Genomic DNA, 21,163 nt, shown 5'->3' with positions numbered 1-21,163 from the left:
TCTCTGTGTATTGAAACAAATGTCAAATACGCTGGATTAATTATCTGTACAGAAAAGAGATGGAAATGAAGTGCATTTTTTGCATCTCTGAATGGTATTTTCCAACATTCACTTCAGCCACATAGACAAACAGAGCAAGATGGAAACATGCTCTATGAAAGAAGGTTTATGTCAGTTTCTAAATAAGACAAAAAAAAAATACAACCTATAAATAAAACAGTGTCATTGTGGTCTTTAATATAGGGAATGTAACGCACCTGTAGTGTTGAACAGCACAATATAAAAGCGTTCATCTGTCTCTGGAATGTCGTCATCCTGCACGGCGACTGATATGTTCTTCATCCATTCCCCATAGTCAAACACCAACAGCGTGTCATTATTTAAAGGAATAAAGTCTCCTGGTGATGAATCTCCAAACTCAAACCGGTACATGACAGTTGCTACAAAATTAGCCAGTCCAGCTCTCAGAATTGTAAAATATGCCACATTGCCTTCTCTGACCCTCTGTATGACCGGTTCTAAATTAAAACAGTAAACACAAAACAATGAAAACAATGTCACAATCTTTGTGAGAACGAATTCTCTCTAGTTTCTAGAAAAATCTCAAAAGTAATACCTGCAAAGTAAATGGGATCATCATTCTTATTAATCTGTAAGGATGCATTTAGAATATTTCCAAGTCTAGCACCTCCGGTTGCATTGAGGAGTGTGATGGTGAACATTTCTACACCTTCTGGCACCTGATAGACAATAGTTTTTCAGTTACATTTTAGGAATGATGAAGAGGTGTGCATCAGGATTGGGAATCCTTATTCCCATTTATTCCTTTCATTGTTTTTAATACCTGATTTAATCTGGACAGAATCGTTATGGTTTCAATTCCATATTGTTTATATATCAAAAAGAAGTTGGGAGATGGATTAGAAAAAAATTCCCATGCACACCTCTAGTATTATATATCTGTAGTAAAAGAATTAAGGGATAGTGAAATATTTTACGAGTTTTACCTCATCAGGCTTGGAGAACAGTGTTAAGTTTTTTAGATACTCTCCTTCAGTAAAAACCACTTCCCCTTGGACTGGGGTGACATCTCCTGAGAAGGTCGGTTCTAGAACCCAGAGGACTGACACGTTCCCAAATCGGCCCCTCCCCCTAACAATGGGGTAGGATGCTGTAACAGAAAATTGTTATAGATATGTCCAAGTACTTAGACATCAACATAAGCACATTATATTTTTAATATTCACATCCAAAAAAGAGAAAGACACCATTGATGGGCTAGTGAATTGGTTAAATTCTAACACATAAACAGATATCATGGGTAGATACCTGAATGAATATCCATTCCTTTGCTTTCATTGATGAAGAACAGTAGTTGTGGTTGTATGAACTGGATGACTCCGAAAGGGTCATCACTTTTACGCACAGTGATGTTGATCTGACTGTTGTTACCCAGGCGACTTGCTGGAATGCCGTGACTGCTCAGAACCAATGCAAACACCTCATCTAACTGATAAGTAAAAACGGTGATGCTCCGTCAATGACAAAACCCTTATCAGCCCCATCCCCCCCCCCCCCCCCCCACCCAAGGAGGAATTCTCAGAGTTACTGTTAAGCATCTTAGATCCAAAACACCAAAATACTCCACAAATATTTTGGACAGAGAAAGTCTGGCAACAATTCCTACCTCTGGAAGCCCATCAGGTATGGCTACTAATGCCACTACCACCTCCCTCTCTCCAGGCTGGAACTCGAGGATGCCAGTGGCTCCATAAAAATCCTCATTTCCAGAGGGTGTCACTGTGTATCTCACCAGCTGATTCAGCAGCTGGCCTTGCTGTCTGATAACTCTCAGCTCCACTGTCTCTCCCTCCTACAGAGAGTACAGATACAAAGGAAGTGTGTTGTCATTTGTATAAGTAACAGACTGAGACTGGTGCACCAAAAGTACTTTATTCTTACGTTGATCAACCAGGGGCCTCTAGATACCAGTGAAAACTCAAAGACTCCTCCGGGGTCATCATTCTCGAGGATGACTATCTCTCGGCTGGTGAAACCTGGCTTCAGAATCTGGTTCTCTGTATTTGTCCTATATGATAGAAGAGCACAGAGTTTTACATTTACAAATTGGGATACAGAACATTAGTGTGAAAATCGGTATTAAAGTAGTTTGTGTTTGCAGACGGCCATCTGTGAGCCATGTTTGTAGGGGCTGCTTTGACTAGCCATGTTTTGGAGCAGCATACTAGCATAGATCCACCCAGCAGGGGGGCCAGTGTGTTAACTGAGTTTGGCTTGGGCTGCGCCAACGCTCAAAGCTCCAGATAATTAGTAAAATAGAAGACAAAGACTAGACAGGGAGCAGCATTCCAAACAAACGTATTCACAGGATGAACCGCATGCATACAAACACTGATGGCTTTACAGCAGAGCATAAAGGAAGTGGGTAAATTAGGTGCTAAATGAGAAAAGAGAGCAATGGTCTGGTCCTGACTGATTCACACAATTTGCATGCACGCACACAGGCACACACCCTTTCTCTTCATTTCACACACCCTAATGAAAGAGACTTCACCCATCAAAGAGTTAAAGCATAGTCCCAAAAGGTCCATCACACAAAGTGCTGATTCAGAGCACACAAAAGGGCAAAATCTCTTCAGTGTACACTTACCCGAAGTACACTACAAAGCGTGCAGTTTCTACCCTGCAAAGGAAGAATGGGAGGCAAGGAGAAGGAGCATTCCTGTCAGAACTCATTAATATGAGAGGGGTCTTCATTAAAAATGAGGAATAGGGTGCTTAAGTCAACACTATATACTATACCATATACAACATATACGTCTTACTGCTGTTAATAGAAACTTATTTTGTGGGAACTTTTCACATTTCTCTGCAGAGAACAACATATGTGGCTTCTCTCAGGTAACTGACATGAAACATTCCAGTATGTAGACAGTACTGCTGTCGAAAAATTAGCAACAAAAAACCCCAACCCAATTTCTTTCAACACCGAGGCTGTAATTAATAAATAGCACAAAACCACACAGATTTAGTGTTAGCTAATTTACCCTATACCAAAGTGCTGTTAAAATCTCAATTCTGATTGGTCAGAAGAAGTTCCTTTCAAATGAATATAACAACAGCTCTTCTGGGTGCAAGGCAAATCACTGGTTTATATAACACACTCGTTCTAGCACATTATTGCTTCTATAGTAAGAGCTAATTCACAGGTAATTTATGATAGATGTTGCACATAATCTGAGACTAATAATAAACAGGGTTTTTAAGAAGACATTTACTGAACATTTACTAAAGAAGTCTCTGGTATCAGCATTTTGTATCTTTAACAGAAAAGTAACTTTCTAGCAGGAGAAAGGCTTTGAGTCAAAATAATTTGTGGTGGTGACTATTTCTAGCTGATAAAAGTTACACAGTGGTTATTTCTTAAATGGCCAATAGCGCACAGTACCTGTCCAATATAAGTAGTACTGTCTCGTTGATCTCTGGGACATTATCTGCCATGATGGTAATAGAGATGTTTGCTTCACTTTGTCCTGATAAAAACGTGACTGAACCAGTAAAAGGCAAAAGGTCATTTTTAGTAACATCAGCTCTGTTCTCTCCAACAGGTCGAACACTCCAGAAGACCACAGCTTGCCCATCTGTCCCATCTCGCCTCAAGGGAAGAATAATCTAGAGCAAGACAGAATATGCTCAGAAGGAGAAGAACATGCATGTCTATTGAGCTCCGACATCTACTTCATGATAAAGAAAACTCATAATGTTTGTCTCGGCATTGATTGATTTAAGAATAGAGTGGATTGAAATTAAAGGATAAAGCAACTCTGCTGCCTTGAAGGGATGGATTGCAATTTCACTGTAATGAAAACACTAACAAGCATTCAAGTCCAATCCCAAACCTTTATATGTGTTCAAAGTCCAAATATGCCAGAGGAAACAGAGCTGGATTGAACAGGACCCATTTGTAAATATTTGCTGCTTGCAAATGTCGTGACTCACAATATCTAAGGTATATATATATAAAGTTATTCTCTACTGTATATTTGAAATTCTATTAATATTTCAGATAACATTACAAGCTGCTTCTTTAATATCCTTGTAGTAAATAACATGAGATTAGTAATGGCCTCCATGTGCCTTTCCAAAAGTAAAAAAATGAACTGATATATATATTTTTCTGATTTAGTAAAAACTTTTTTCTATGACATTAACAAATCAAATTCTACCGATATAACTCTTATCTGATCTGATATACCATGCTAGTGTTTGACTCCTCAGGTTCTGTTGCCACCACTGTCTGGTTACTGGTGAACCCGATCTCTCCATTAGCAATGTCAGGTGTGATAACCAGGGAGATGTTGATAGCTCCTCCAAAGCGAGGACTCACTGAAGGAATAGGAGGAGTGATGTTCACCAGCTGCAATGTGTCCAACTGAGAAAGACACAATATTTTTTCAATATATTGAAAAAACTGCTGTAAAGACTAGTATTTGTCTGGTGTTGTCTCATGTTCATCACATCAAGTAACAAGATCTTACATTACACAGTGAGACTTTTCCCCTAGCTGCTCCTTGGTGTCAGTCCGCACTACAGAGTATATGTGGATGGATATTGTGTATGTCCTTGAAGGAGCTCTTGTTTATTTCCTACTCTACCAGTTTTTTGTGTCATGTTTATTTCTCAGCATTGCACAAAGAAGTGGTTATTTGTTTGGGCACCAGTAGAAATCCTATGGCCACAATCCAAAACACTTAAATAACTGTGGCTCAAGATTGCTAATTACCAGACGAGCTCATCAAGAGACTCTTGTACTAGAAGAAAACAATAAATTGTTAAGGCACTTGAGGCTGTCCCAAGTCTCAAGTCTTGGGAGACCCAGAACAAATAAATAGGAGCCAAAAAAAATTAACATTAAAAGCCAGTGTCATGCCAAACACGAAGGAACTATGCCACCATTTCTTTCACACCGGGAGTTTGTTCAAAGTACCTGTATGAGAAAGCGGGCTCCGTTCTGCAAAAAGGCATCATTACGGATCGGCAGGGTGAGCTGAACCCTTGCCTGACCTGAACTGAACAGCAAACTGTTGGCACTGGTGCCATTTAGCACACCATCCCGAGCCCTCGCTGGATCCAGAGTCCCAGCAGGGATGTAGAGGGCTGTAAAGGCTAAGCGCACTTCGCCTAGAGTGCCTGCTTCACGAAGGAAGCTAAGGGACAGGAAGCGGCCCTCAGGCTGGCTCTGAATACTCTGTCTCTCAAGTGGATGGAAGCCAAATCGCCCATATACGTCATCACTATCCTGGATGTAGAATACCATCTGGAGATGACAGAAAACAATGTGAAGATATACAGTAGCAAAAAATGTGCTAAAGAAAAAACTAAAATCAGTTATAATATTAATATAATCTAGGTAGCATGAACATTTTTTCACTTATAAGGGCTGGAGCAGTTACTCTCCACCAGACATTAGCACACATCTGATGTAAGTTCATCTGCATAAAACCTGTGTGCTAATCTTAGCAAGCCTCCCTCTTTCATTAGGCCCCACAGCCAAAAATATATACACAGACCACTTTATTACCCCTTTAGTCATTTATCCAGACGTCTTTAGAACTAGGCGAAAGACTTTTCTCAATATTTTGCTTAGTGACTTGCTGGGGTGATTTTTTCACTTTAAATTTATGGGTTCTTGATGTACAGTATACAAGCTGTAATCTGCCCCTTTACATTCAGCCCTCCCAGGTTGCTGAGTCAATTCCTGCCAGCCATATGCACAGCAGAGCAGTGTTATATCAGTGGGGGTAATCTACCACATTTATGCACTATTGCAATTTAATGGTTTAAAAGTAAACAAAGACTTGAGCTACCCACTGCTTTCGCACATCATCCGGGCATAGCAGTATAACAGTTATAAAGTTAAGGACAGAACACACGCAGTTGCCTTCTGCATTAGTCTGGCAGGTTTATTTTCCAATCGGACCACATGAAAAGAGCAGACAGGTGACTATTAATGCACCCGACACTGCACTGATGTCACTGTGCCAGACAGATGCATATGGTTCTCAGACCACATCCTTCGACAGCCAGTAAGTGTGATCCAGATGATTACAAGTTTTCCACTGATCTAAAAACAGTTTTCCACCACTCAAGATCTCATCTGATACAGTAACTTGATGGGGAAATGGATCCTGGGTCGACTCTTCAAAGACTCCAGAAAAGGGGTTCAAGAAAGAGACATGACTTCCTGTAGTAAAAGGATTTGTGGGTGACTTCCCAGGTGGTATAACTTCCCAGAATTGATACATTTTACCCCCTGGGATAGGAACCACAAAGTAAAACCCATGGAAAACCCCTTATGTGCAGTCATTTTAATTCTTTTGAAAGCTCCTGACCTCTGTCATGCAGTTGGAGATGCAATACAAAACTATAATATCACAATCAGTTTCACCAAAACATTGAAGTAGTTTCACCATAACATTTTCATATCATTGTACCCTTAATGCTCTATCCATCTTGGTCTATTCATATGCATAGAACAGCTTTCTTACTAAACTTCCTTCATCAAAGGTTGGACATTAAGAAGAACTCCAGTCTCTCAAAGCTTTAAGATCAACCTCAATTACCTCCATAGGTTCATCTACTTCAGCCCCACCCTTCACAGATTGAGGGATCAGTCTGAGCAGGAAAGCTTCTGCTTCTTCAGGGAGGTCATCCTGAGTGATGTTTAATGGCAGGATGGAACTCATTTGTCCTTCTAAAAAAAACAATGTTCCAGAGACTGGTGACAGGTCACTGGATACAGGGGCCTTGTCTGTAGAGTTCCGGATTATAGTCCAGTTTACAGAGACAGTACCGTGGGTTCCTCCATTTCTCACTATGGTAATGCCTTCAAACCTTGAAGGAAAGAAAGTAAATCATTAGAATATGTACTTCCATTTTTTAGTGACTTCAGTTTCAAAATTGTATGAAAATCCCTACGGCAAAGATACAAAAACTTGTAATATATACTATGCAAAACTCTCCTTACCTGATAGTTGTGTCTTCATTAATTATGGCAGGTTGTATTGGAGGAGGACTGCTGATTGAAAGCACACCATATGGCTTGTCATTAGGCTCGATAGTCACCTGCACAAAGCTAGGAGACACCAGTACTGCATCACCCACCAGTGTCTCCTCCTGAAGAACCACCTGAAAGGATTCAGCAATTTCTGGAATTTTGTCATCAATGATGTTAAAACGAAGCACTGCTTCATAAATCCTGGAAGGGAAAACCACCATCATTTTAGGCTGTAGGTCCACAAAGTCCTCCAACAGTGTGGCACTGGCTGCTCCATTTCCAGTGACTATAGAATACATGACAGTCACTTCTCCATCATCAGAGCCAATGAGAAAGCCATCGTCAGTTCTTCCACGAGTAACAGTGAGATTTATGACACCGGCACTTTCAGACACAATAAAAGAGGGCTGCAAGAAGCGCACAGGGGCATCATTACGGGATACTTTGATTTGCACGCTTGTTCTGTTCTGGTTTAGTAAGGCACCTCCTGCTACTTCAGTCAACTGCACGGTGAAGATCTCATCATCTTCTGGAACCTTGTTTAAAGAAGGAGCAACGTCACCAAAAGTGACAATAAATATTGAGGGATACAAAAACATATACTAACTTCTGCAAATTTAACATTCTTAACATAAAGTAATGTTTGTCTAAATTCTAATAAATATTGTAAATGAATAAACCTATCAATAGTAATGATGTAATGATGCATGATATATACAGTAAAGCTAGCTTCACTCATTAACACCATATTATATATCGTGATATTATATATGTATATGTATATATTATATAACTCCATTTTCACTTGCCTAGAAAGCATGCAACATTGATATTGAAGTTTTTATTTTTTATTGTTGGATTCTGGTCATGACCATTTTTCACCAACAAAAATGAAACTGTGGTCAAGAATATTATGCAAATATGACATTGAAAATTGATTTGAATTTATTTGTTGGGTTCAGTATCAGCTGTGCTAAGTATTTGGTGGCCAAAATCTGAAACTCAAACGTTCTTATATTGGTCACAATTTTTACATTTCTGTAATATGTACTTTTTTACATTTCTGTAATATGTACTAATAAGTTTATTTTGTGTGTATTTTCTTATCTAAATCCTGTGTATGAGCATGTTTGTTTGCTTGTATTTTGTATTTGCATGTTCAATTTCTTGCAAGCTTTTAAACATTCAGTCGTTAATGAGTTTTTTGGGGGGGAAAATAAAAAGCTATGAAAGCAACAATACCTTATCATCATGTATCATTATATTAAAGACCACCACTGCCTGACCCGGGGATATAGTTAGATTTCCTCTGTCTGGACTCAGATCCTCACTGGCTGGGTTTGGGCCTCCAAAGATCTGTCAGTGTGAATCATTCTCATCAGGAATAGACATTAACAGAGTAGAAAAAATGAGGTAAAAAGATCTCATTATGAGATGAAATTACAGGACAGTATTTTTGGGGCTCACCTCAAAATTCACAGTCACTGATCCATAAGTTCCCTTTTCTCTGATAAGAGTAAGAGGCACATACAAGCTTCTTCCTTTTGGCTCCTCCACAGTGATCAGGCTGGTCTGGAGAATTAAAAAAAAATTGGATTCTGTCTAACATTCATCTTTTCCTTTCTCCTTCTCACCTCATACACTTCAGAACACACACAATCATGATGGATCTATCTGCTTAGTATCTTAGCTATGGCTTAATTCACAGGCATTCTGTCCTCTAAAGCTGAATCTTTTCTATCTTGGTGAGTATATTTTCGTGCATATTCATAGAATGTTAAGGAGCTTGAGTACATACTGTTAGTATATACATGCTATTGCATTGTTTACGAGATCACAGTGTGTTTGTAGTACCCCTAACTTAATAGACAGTAATGTGTCCTTGTCTACTGTAAAATATGTAAATATCACCATGCTTCCTTTGTTCTGAATGTAATTTAGATTGCTGCCAAACCTAATATGGATGATTGACTTTTGTCACTTTCTGAGTCCCAATTACAGTTAAAAGGTCTGCGGAATTGAAAGTGAAGCCGGTTGTTTGGATTTATCACTTTACTGAGTCAGATTTGATTTGTCTAGACATCTAAATTCACGAGTTGCTTGTTGCTGTCATTTACTGACAATCAAATTAAAAGTGAATACATGTGGGAGCTCATTATGGGGGATGGCTACACAACTCAATTTCATGACAATATCTAAATGTCCATTGACAACTTAATCCAGTCAGTAAACTGCTTTTATGTGTACTTTCACTCCCCTTAGCAACCCAATAAACTCCCACCTGAGCGACTGCTCTGCAAAGGCATTCCACCCCCACCATCAACACTGCTGACTCCCCCCAAGTCTCATTTCCTCATCCCCCACCACCCCTTAGATTTTAATTGCCCTTCAATAAACATACAAAAATAACTCTGGGCAGGAGTCACCGTGGTAACTCGCAGTTGTAGCTGGCACATGCATATTTTGGTTTGTTTCATCTGTAAAGGCAGAAAAAGTATGTTATAATCATTATTGCAATTGTTCTAATGTTAGAATGGCAAAGTCTTACTGAGTTGAAGGATAGAATTCCAAAGGCATTGTCATTGGACAAGATGGTGATCCTGGCCATGTTTGGAGTTCCAACCGTCACACCATTCGATGAGCTCTAAAATGATACGAGTGAAATAGGTGTGAATGTATGGTACAGATCAGGTTTAGTGCAAATTGTAACAAGTATATTTTCTAATTTCTTTTAGCATTTAAAGTTGACCTGTTGTAGGAAACATCAGTTTGTTTGTGTGTGTGTGTGTGTGTGTGTGTGTGTGTGTGTGTGTGTGTGTGTGTGTGTGTGTGTGTGTGTGTGTGTGTGTGTGTGTGTGTGTGTGTGGGATGCTCCTGCAAGGATAGAAATATCTAACAGTTTTGACCTTGTGGAAACATCTGGCTGGTCCTTACAACAAAACCCTGTTTTTCTTTTAATGCAGCTTTTTTTTTTTTTATTAAAAATGCCAAAAGGTTTTCTTTTGCTTACTGAGATTGAGGCTAGGATTTGGTTCATCAAGTCATTGGAAGTTCATTACAAGACAAACATGCTTTGGGCCAAATTTCACCACAATGACATGGAAATATGAAAATTCATGTCATAATGTGGTGTGCCTGAAAATCACATAAAATGCAACTGATTATCTATCTATCTATCTATCTATCTATCTATCTATCTATCTATCTATCTATCTATCTATCTATCTATCTATCTATTTATTTATTTATTTATAAAAGAGCTTGTATGATTTCTATTTTTCATTTCTGTGGTTATGGGAGGTCTCCGTCTGGGTTGGGCCGAGCATGGACCGACAACGAGAACAGGCACAACCAACGAAGAGAATGGTGTGAAGTATGACGTGGGGGGACCAAATGAAGGAGAGAGATAAGACGCAGGTAGGGAACCACACAGCGGGAAGGGGAAGGAAGTAGGCACGCCGCATGAACCGATAGGCACCTGCGCAGTGTTGATAATGGCAGGGAGGCGGGGGCACTGGCGGTGCAGGAAAACAAGCTGAGGACGGAGCAAGGCACATAGGCCCTGAGGGGGACACGAGGCAGGCCCATGCACTAGGGCCAACAAATACGGTGGGAATAACAAACCGGCGTTGAGGTGAGAGATTCCCGGGGGGAACAAGCCCAGCCTGCGTAGTAGGGGGCACCGGGTAGGGGGGCGTACTATCACGCACCACGCACCAAGAGCAGAAAGCTAGTGGCCGGGAAGTCACGACAGAGGCTCGTAATCAACGCATGAGGTGATACATACAAAGTATTTGCCGACAGTCCCACTGTCTACTCACTGGAGGGCTGCCCTACCAGACACACTCTGGGATTAGGGAGGGGGAGGAGAGCTGAGGCGGGCGGGTGGGGAGGATGGGGGGGGGGGAGAGTGCAGTGGGGCATGGGGGGGGCAGAAGGGGGAGGGATACGAGCGGCATGGGACGGGGAGGGGGAGGCATCCAAACCTTGGTCCCCACACACGTTGACGATATGTTGGATGATAGCGTCATCCTCGTGAACAAGACAGACTACAATGCAGCTCGATTCACCAGAACATGCGCTGGATCCCAATTCACCAACAGTCTGTCCTAAACAGGATATGAGATTAGATTTAGCATGCCCCAATTTGTAGTATGTTGAAATCGAGTATCCTTAAAGTACTGTACTAGTGTTTTTTGAAGTTTGCATCTGTGGATAATTTCAGCTGATCTTTCCCACAACACCTTGAGTAAGGGAGACGGATTTAATGACAGATTGCTTCCCCAAATTCAACCTGCAAACATGATGTATGAGAGTAATGACAGTGATGAATATTCTGTATTTTTTCTAGAAATGTAAACAAATCAAGAAAATAAATGTTGACTTGAGTACATTATATCCTGGAAACTTCCACTTTCAATTGAGTATAATTTTGACACATTATCTATACTTTACACTTAAGTCTCTTTTATTCTCAGGAAAAGTTCCCCTTGGAAGCTTAATTCCAGACCAATGCTTTTCTCATAGTGATTTGCTGTGCATCATTTCCCATTAATCTTATAGTCAGACGAGTCGTGCCTGTCACTATGGGTTTCCTCTCACAAGAAGATGATGCTTAAGGCAGTCGTGCTGCTGAAGTGGCATGACTCAAACCTGAAAAGGGGGCTACAGAAAAGACATCAAAGGCCATGCTAGGGATTATGGATCCTTTGACACAGAGTTGAAAAAATGAGGAGCACTCAGTTAGGCCGTGGCTAGAGTCGCTTTGAGATTCTTCTGTTTGGAACAAGAGTACAAGAGAGATCTGTAGTGAGCTAGCTAGCCTTTAAGAGGGAAGTCCAAAACAAGAGAATGCAGATGGTCACATATGCACGCAAACCTAAAGAAAGAAATCATTCATAACATCGACCTCCCAAAGAGAGGAATGGCAACCAAAGAAACTACAGACATATTGGTACCTTCAAAGAAAATATTTAAAACTTGCATAAAAATAATAATTCAGTCAAAACTAAAAGATGCTTAAAAGTGCTTATCTTTCAAATGAAAAATGCCTTTTGTGTAACAAAATTTGCAGTCCAGCGTCCTGGAACCTTTGATACTGCCCTGTTTCCCTGGGATGTTAGTATGAGGTTGCAAACTAATAAATAAATCCCTTTGTCATCCATCCCTTGAATACACATGAATACTAAAGAGACAGACGGTCAGGACCTTTTAAAAATGTTTGGAACAGTTAAAATCTTTCCAAGTGGATGACGCATGCTGCAACATACTGCACAGTGTCTCTGTTTCAAATCCTGTAGCTATTAAGGTTAAAAAACAACTGGGTGGTACATCCCAGTTAATAAATTTTGTTTCCCAGAACATACATTTTTAAGGTTTGTTTTTGATTAGCTAGGCAAGTTTTCTTTACAGAAATAGAACAGTGTTCTGGTAATGTTCTCTTAACTGCAATTTACCTTTTTCTTCATTTATAGTTTATGGTTATAGAAATAAAACCTAAAAAAAAATCACCATTAGAGAATGTTTCTCTTTAGGATCTCTTTACATTGTTACAAAAAACCCTCTATTCAATGTTCTGGAAAAAGAATCGATAGGAAACTTTCTGAGAAGGTTATTATTTGTTTCCCAATTTAACAACGGGAACAATATTTTTATTTATTTTTTTTTTTTTTACAACCGGAACAATATGCTAATTTGAGGGGAACGTTCTGTGTTTGCGCAGATGCCGTCCCAGAGAGGTGCATGAAAGAATCTCTCCCTGAATGCAATGTGCAAAATCTAGTCAATCCTCACCAAATGTCACTGGAGCTATAAATACAATCGAAATTCATTGAGATCATAAGTCAAGTTTAGCATTAGCTTTTATAGCATTTCTTTATTTTCGGTGGCAGAAATTTTACCAAACAAAATCACACACACCTGAAATGTGGTGAGGTTACAAAAGAAAAAGAGGAGGAATGACTTGTGAATGAATTTTGAAATAACCCAAACAACCACTTATAGAGAGAAGTAACAACACTGTCATAAACTGATTAATACTGTCTATAATATTAACAGTGAAAAAATAAATGAATGGGACAAACTTATTTTGCCAGTGATGTGTTACATTTATGGCATTTGGCAGACACCTTTATCTAACGCAAATAACATTGATCTGTTTGAGGATTTAGAGCCTTTCTCAGAGGCGCAGCAGTGGCAGCTTGGTGGCCCTAGGATTTGAACTCACAACCTTCTGATCATATCTTAATCATTGTGCTACCATGTCCATGCATTAAGCATAGAGGTTTTTTTTGTATAAAAGTATTTTTGATAAAAGTATTTTCAGAGATACAAAAACATTGTTTATCTAGTGGTTCATTCTGCTGGTTTCATTTTTCATTTTGAGCGGAGACTTTGCACCCTTGGCATCCTGGCATTATTAAACATTAATAATAAATAGCAGTTCTGTTTGACTACTCAGTATATAGACTGCTGCAGTACCAATCTGCCGGTTATTCAGTCACTGAAAATGCACACATATCCACAAAAAATTTGGCTTCGGTGTTTGTTTACAATAGTCTAATATCCCTTCGAAATGATCTAATTTCTTCTAGAATTGTATCAGGAATCCTGTAGCTTAATCAGATGAGACTAGGAAAAAAGAAAGCCCAGAAACTCTGTGTAAAGTATAGTGGTGGATCATTGAAGCATTGGGGCTATTTGTGGCTGGTGTTTCAGACTCTCTTGACAAAATGAATAGCTTCATGTACCAGGATATGACAGCTTAAAGTCTGGTGGCCTTTGCCAGAAGGTAATGACTTGGCCAAAGATCTCTTTCTCCAACCTTGTTAGACATTACTGTAAGATGCTCAATGTGTTTTTTTGTAGGTGCGTTAAGACAATATTTAAGAATATTCACAACTCTAAGGAATGACTTTATTCTTATTAAGACCAAAAGCACACATCCAAGTAATTTCACCTGGAGACGGAGGTTAAACACAAAGGTTTCATCGGCTTCAGGTAGATCATCATCCTTCACGGCGATGAAGATGGTTTTGCTTGACTCGGAGGATAGCAGGAAAGCAGCCGCGGTGGTGGCTTCAAAGTCTCCAGTGTCCTCACCCTGCAGCTGCGTCACCACAAACCACACTTTTTATTAAAGTCACATCCAATTTCTATCAAAGATGCTGTCTACATTCATGGTCTAGGTAGGACACACATTGGAAAATGAACAATTAAATGTAAATAAGTCTTCATTAATTTTAATCAGTCTGTTAAACCAAACAGCCTTACAAAGATATAACTTACTTAATGTGTGACATTAAAGAACATAGAAAAAATATTTTTTTTTTTCTCTGATTTTGGAAGCTTTCACCCCACAGAGCAGTTCCATTTGGTTGACAAGTAACATTTACAATAACACTACCTACTAAAACCCGGTAAAAAACACAGTATATCTTCCTTTTTTAATACACTATGAACGATTTGATGGAGGAGCTACACTAGGATGCTTAGTGTGACATTTAGCCCTCTTTGTTGAACAGTAGGCAGATTTGCGTTGTTACGCTAATTATGCCCAGATGTGTACAGCAGTGCGCTATAAAGATGTAAGCAGATGGTTGGGTGTGGAAATGTACCCTGCTGGTATTGCAACATGCACATCTGCTAACACAGTTCTGTAACTATTTGCTCAAAGAATTGCATGTCTTAAACTGTAAAAACTTCCCCTGACAGTTGCTATTTATGTTGAATTATGGGTGTAGTTTTCACTAGGGATGGGGAAGGGTACTGTATGTAGCTCCATTTTTCGACCCCACTGAGCCTGCATTGATATCATCTACAATACTTACCATGTCACTGTCACTGCTTAACATTAACTTAAGCTGACTTCATTCTCCAGTTCTTCCATTTTTTAGAAAAACTGTTGATAGCTCATTTATTTCAGTAGCCGCCATTTAGTTTTAGAGCCTTTATCTTTCTTTACTAGTATCTTTCTTTCTTAATATTATATACTGGATGTTCTGTGTTTCTTTGTGAAGCTTTTGATATAATGTGAGTCTTAGCCTTTATTCTTAGTCTCTCCTTTTTTATCTACCAGTTTGACTGTTTGCAATCCGGCGGTAGATAGAACAAAATAAAATAGACATTTCGTTTTCAAATTCTCAACCGTAAAACAGTATTTCAAGATGCTAAAACTGTTTAAGTGTATCTACTTCTAGAAAATAACAAAGCAAGCAAAATCAACAGACAACAAATGAACAAACTTTTGATAATGATAACAAAAAACATTTATGAAACCACAGGAAGAAACAACTGCCCTCTTCAGCATACAGGAGATCACAGACCTCCACCATTAGTTAGCGTCATTCTAATAAACATGAGAGAGTGACTAATCCTCGCACCCAGACAGCATAGGCAGTTATGCTCTGTTGGTCTCCTGTCCATGGACAGCTCTGGCATCATGTAAAGATAGTGTACACTTTTCTGAGGGTATGCAAACTTTTATATTCTATCTATAAGGTGAAAAAATCTAGATCAGATCTTTCTCACTGCTGCAGAGCAACTGACTTCTTTCCAGTCTGAGCATTGCTCTAAATTGCCTCAATGTGAAAAAGTCTGCGATAATTATTATTTAATCAGTGTGTTCTTACCACACCTTCACACCTACACTTGTAAAGTCTCATGTCTACAAGAGAGCACCAACTACTCTACTACTACAGCTAGGATTACTTCGTTAAACTTGATACGATTTGGAAGAGCTTACCAGAATTAGAGCAGTGATGTTGATGGGGTCTCCGACCCTCTCCACCACTAGGCGTACTATAGCTCTGCTGCTCTCATTCACCATAAACTCCGTCTGGCCCTGGAACCTCAGCTCTGCAGACTCTGACCTGGCACTGGGGATGAGCAGCACCAGGAATAAGCCAGCTAGAGCCAGGACCCCTGGCATTCCTACAAAATAGAGAGATGAGCTGATGATTACATAGCTATATTATAGCTAAATATTTTACTGCAAACTGTGATATAACAAATGAAGCATTCTTAATCAGATTTTTCTAAAATATGCAAAGTGTCATACTGAACATCAGTGTAGAAGATGTTGAATTAATGGTAAAGGTGGTAGCAATTATTTGTGTAGAATTTTAAACGTGTTTTGGACTGAATGGTAATCATGTGGGCATTTTATTAGGCCTTAGTTAAGATATTTGCATGTTTATTGTGGGTTTTTTTCTTGTACAAGACATGATGTTAATCACCTCACATCTGTCAGTGGGAGCTTTATCCTCATATGGTTTGGGAAAAAATGATCGAGTTTCTCTCTTCACTTTGACTAGTATGTTGGCGGCTACACGGCAGTTGTCATGGCTAGCAAAACAAACAGCTTAAAAAGTGTGTGCGTACATGCAATCTCATTGGTATGAATGAGTGCATGTATCTTATTTATTTCTGCAGCAGGGAGATTGCTTAGGAAAGTTGGACTTTGGAAATATCCACTTCTTCATATGTTCCATTTCTGGTAGATCATTTGGGGCTAATTTAGGCCACAAGGGTATTTAGAGCAGAGGGGCTTTCACCAAGGTGTCCAAATGTGAGATTATTCTCCCTCTGCTTCCTTGAATGGAATTAGTTTGATTGTAGATGTGTAGACTGGTAGAGGTACTTAGTGTCTAAGTGCGGCTATATTTTTATTTAATTTTTGTTTTTATTTATCACAAATTTGGTTTTGGGTGATTATGGTCAGCACATAATGAAAAGATTTAGGGATAAAAGCTTCCTATTCACTATCTCACTCTCATTGAGCTGGGAACTGCTATATTGCACTTCACTTAGATTGAATATCATTATTTCTTTTTCTCTAAGTGAAAAAACGATATGCAGATGATATTTACACCCATGTTAAGAGAGAATTATACGCTGTAATAAAAAGGTCATCAATTTGATCTGGGGTCAAATCCTCATGGAATAAATACTATTTAGACAAAACACTACCACCATCACCAACCCACCAGACTAAACAACTCAACACGTCATACACTTTAACACACAAACAGACTGCCACATTCACACTCCTAACTCTTGAATCCTCTTATCACCCTCTGCTGCACATCATGCACATTAAGAATGCTAATTGCAATGGTTGAAAATAATAATGCATTTGTAATGAGGTACAACGTTTAAATGTAAAAACTACATTAAGCTTTTGTTTCATGCGCTTTTCCTTGGGTATAATTGCTGGAGTCATTTGATATTCAGCCATAAAAAATGTAGTGGAAAAAACAAATTTCAAAAGTACAAACGGTTAAATCTCCACATTTGCATATTTATTGGATTAAAATCCACTGCTGATGATGAAGTGTTGTGCGCCCACTTGCACACAATACACCCAGATTGACATTATTTACAAGTGAAATTTTTTACAGATTCTATTATTCTATTCTATTTCTAATTTGAAAATGTGGTTGAGGAAAAGTAGTGAAAACTCACCAGGATGCATCTTGTAGGCTATCTGATGATCCAGGCTGTAATATTTATCCTATTGTTAGCCATTTTAAGGGTCTTAGCAAATGAGTTTAAATACATAAAAAAATAGTTTTAAATAAACAATTTGTTTACATTGTATTTGTAAGCATTTAAGCTTGCTTTTTTCTAAAAGCTAGTTACTGTTTTGCACAATATAATTACTGTTTACTAGCTTGCTAATGCTCTACTTGTTAGCTAGAGTTTAACGTTGGTGCAGTGTGGTGTTTAGGTGGCTGGCTAGCTTAGCTAATGTTGTAAAGTTAATATATTCCATATATTTCCATTTTGTTTAACAGAGGTTCTGTATATCCAATGTTGTATAATAAACATCCCAAAAAGCAAATTAAATGGTAACAATAATCATAATATTAATAGTGATATTTTGTGAAAATACATGCATGTTCTTACTTGACTGGTTTCTTGCATTCAATTACTTTTTCATTGCAGTCAGATTCCATGCCCAAATCTTGACAGATTTCATTGACATCTTAAGAAGCTAAATTTTCTCTGTGTTTACAGGGCTCTCATGTTTTGAAGACAGGCAAGCATGAACCCCCCCAATAAATAAATAGATAAATAAATAAATAAATAAATAAAAAAAATAATAATAATACATAAATAAAAATAAAATAAAATAAAATAAAACAAAAAATAATGGGGGAGTAAGGATCACCGACCGCAATTTAACCAAGTACAAAGTATTTGTTTAGTTTCCATTTATTCATTTGTGTGTGTGTGTGTGTGTGTGTGTGTGTGTGTGTGTGTGTGTGTGTGTGTGTGTGTGTGTGTGTGTGTGTGTGTGAGAGAGAGAGAGAGAGAGAGAGAGAGAGAGAGAGAGAGAGAGAGAGAGAGAGAGAGAGAGAGAGAGAGAGAGAGTATGACTGGTGTGTTTATTTCCTTTTTGGGACTCCTTTATCATTTGCAATGTTGCTCCCATTTAAAACAGTTCGGCTCAAGAACAGACATTTTCAGGATTCATAACAGGATCATGGTTGAGGACAATGTCCTGTCCAGAGACAAGCTGTTTTGTGTTGAGGTTTTGTTCAAACCGACCATCGAAAATACCCTCGCTAATGTTTTTTTTTCCATTGGTTGTTACCAAATCTTACCCAGATAGTGCTATTTTCTGATTGGCTATTCTGTAGCCTCTTTTTTTGATTTTTTTTTAAGTGTCCTGCCATAGAGACAGCTGTGCAGACTGATACATTTTGGGCGCTGCGGCTTATTAAATATATGATAAATAGTCAAAAAAAAATTCTGCGTGAGAAATACAATATGTGGTGGGAGAGCGTGACAAAAGACCGAAATGCGTGACTGTCACTCGCAATACGTGACACTTGACAGCCCTGTGTTTATGTTTCACCTGTGCAGTGGTGGAGAAATTCTGGAATAGACTGGACCTTTTAATTTTTTTATAAAAGCCTAAACAAAACTCTAAAGGAAAGTGAATTGATAAGCACATCTTCAAATGGGTTTCATGTATCAGTGACGCATCTTACAATGTCACATATTTATATCATGCCAAAAACACAAGACATTTCAGCTCTGTCACTTTTGTTATGGTTCACTGGAGGTAACCAAGCCATCCTTCATCAAAAAGGTCACCATGGGAGCGTCACCAGAGCTTCTTGACACTGATAAATAAAAACTCTGTGAGGATCTCCTCATCGTCTGCCAGCCCACCACAGGACATACTGGCCATAGTCACATCAGACACTTTATCAGTGACCAGGAGGCCCTAGAGCAGCCAAGAACCTGGCAGCCTGGTTCTTTGACTGACCCCAGGACCAGCTATTGTGCAGATGTCTATGTGTGAATGAGAAAATTCCTGAAATGCCTCTGCCAAAAAGTGAGTTTAACATGGTCCTCACAAGAAGTGTGACAGGTGGAATGAGCTGTTTACCATACAACTGTTTTCCATTCCTAGAACTTGAGTACAACTGCACTGCACATTTAGTATTCTTCTTGCTATAACACACCCAATAACTTCAAGAAGGGCTTGTTAAATAGCTGATGAGCTGAGTCAGCTGTGGAGAGTGTTGGAAAACCACTACAACATTCGGGTTGGGAAACACTGGGAAAAACTGCTGTACAATTATTTGATGGCTGCAGGCTACTATAAATTTCTAGACAATGAACAATAAAAATAATGAAATAAAAAGTCAATGCTTAAGACCAAGTAAAACAACAGATGAGACGTACTCAGTGTTGGAAGGTTGAGACTATTATTCTTATCTCTCTCTCTCTTTGTCTTTTTCTATCTCTCTAGAGAACAATGAGAAAACAATTCATGCACAAATGACTCTAGCTTCCTCAATGTCCTTCATTTGCCATTGCTGAATGCTTCTGAAGATTTACATTGTTCCTTTTTTCAGAAGCAGCGCTTGGAATTACCAGTCTCTTTTAAAAATGCCTGCATGCTCATGCCAGGAAACTTGATTACAATGGACTCAGCACTTTCTTGTTAATGCAGATTAAGCTGCATAATTCAGAAGATTATTAGATCAACGTTTGCAGAGAAAACACCCTTCTGGGTAATTCTAGGAATTCTTGCCACCCTATGTAATAAACAGGGGAAGGCATTGAACCCAGAGCCCTCAAGGGTGACTTGGCAGTAGGTTCAAATGGCAGCCATGGCCGTAATGTAACTGAAACTTAAGCAATTACACTAGATCAGCTGGCTGAAGATGTGATGAAGTGTATGGTTACAACCTTGCTCTGTAGCCCAGTACCTGCCTCTTGGGTTACCCCTAGGATCTGTAATCTTGGCATCAATTATTCAATCACTAAGAATTCACAGCCAGTGCTGAGCAACCCATGTGTGTGGGTATGCTCCAGGATGCTGCTGCTCAATTTAAGTAAGGTGTGCATGTTTGTAAGGGACACAAATCCCTTGATCCCACACTTACTGTAATAGTATGAAAGTGTGAGATGGTGTGCTTTGATATTGTAATGATCATGCACAATTCAGCCGCATACAACCAAATGCAAAAACTAATTTAATAAAAATGACACATATTGCCTAATCTTGATTTAAAGTGGTTTGCAGAATGAAAATTACAGACTTGCCTTCATCTCATAAACTCGACTGATGAGGCTGTGGCAGCAACTAATTAAACCTTTGATCATACAGAAGCTTATAAGGTGCACATAGATGTGAAGTGATAGGAACTCATAAATAAACACCAAATATTGTGACTTGCGCATGAGACTCTGCAATAAGGGAGTTTGTGGCCATTTTTTTGCCCAAAGTATGCAAACAAAGACCAGCTTTATTAATATAGGTGGTTGGTCTACCAGATACAATTATGTCAAACACCGTACAGACCTGATCTTGACAAAATAACATTGAATGCTCAGATATTCTCAGAAGGAACATTAGTCTAGCTTAAGGTACCAGTTGATCTCTGGACATTAATCCATGCACAAGGTTTTTTTTTTGTCAAAGCTGATCCTTGGTGACTCGGCAACTGGGGGTTGCTTATGTCATCCTGTAGTAGCTGAACATTGTTCTCCCTGTTGTTGTTTTACCCTGATTAGAAAATGAGTGCTAAGCAGTTGCATAAAGACAGTTAGGGCTTCTTA

The 21,163-nt window shown here is 38.9% G+C and overlaps 1 protein-coding gene across 2 annotated transcripts in view; it reads right to left on the bottom strand.

Moving 5' to 3' along the window:
- adgrv1 (adhesion G protein-coupled receptor V1) overlaps positions 1-21,163 on the bottom strand; it is a 118,445-nt gene that overhangs the window by 88,352 nt on the left and 8,930 nt on the right. For both annotated transcript variants that reach the window (XM_047818700.1, XM_027138513.2), the window contains exons 2-17: positions 15,822-16,009; positions 14,037-14,186; positions 9,627-9,722; positions 8,546-8,650; positions 8,321-8,434; positions 7,049-7,614; positions 6,645-6,915; positions 5,009-5,338; positions 4,277-4,453; positions 3,470-3,693; positions 1,963-2,089; positions 1,688-1,873; positions 1,330-1,510; positions 1,008-1,171; positions 617-740; positions 258-518 (exon numbers count right to left, since the gene is read on the bottom strand). In XM_047818700.1, coding sequence (XP_047674656.1) covers positions 258-518; positions 617-740; positions 1,008-1,171; positions 1,330-1,510; positions 1,688-1,873; positions 1,963-2,089; positions 3,470-3,693; positions 4,277-4,453; positions 5,009-5,338; positions 6,645-6,915; positions 7,049-7,614; positions 8,321-8,434; positions 8,546-8,650; positions 9,627-9,722; positions 14,037-14,186; positions 15,822-16,007 — 3,262 coding nt within the window. In that variant the 5' untranslated portion in view covers positions 16,008-16,009. The remainder of the gene's footprint in view (positions 1-257; positions 519-616; positions 741-1,007; positions 1,172-1,329; positions 1,511-1,687; positions 1,874-1,962; positions 2,090-3,469; positions 3,694-4,276; positions 4,454-5,008; positions 5,339-6,644; positions 6,916-7,048; positions 7,615-8,320; positions 8,435-8,545; positions 8,651-9,626; positions 9,723-14,036; positions 14,187-15,821; positions 16,010-21,163) is intronic.

Source organism: Tachysurus fulvidraco, chromosome 9 (assembly GCF_022655615.1).
Source record: "Tachysurus fulvidraco isolate hzauxx_2018 chromosome 9, HZAU_PFXX_2.0, whole genome shotgun sequence".
NCBI lineage: Eukaryota > Metazoa > Chordata > Actinopteri > Siluriformes > Bagridae > Tachysurus > Tachysurus fulvidraco.
This window is presented reverse-complemented; position numbering and strand designations above follow the sequence as displayed.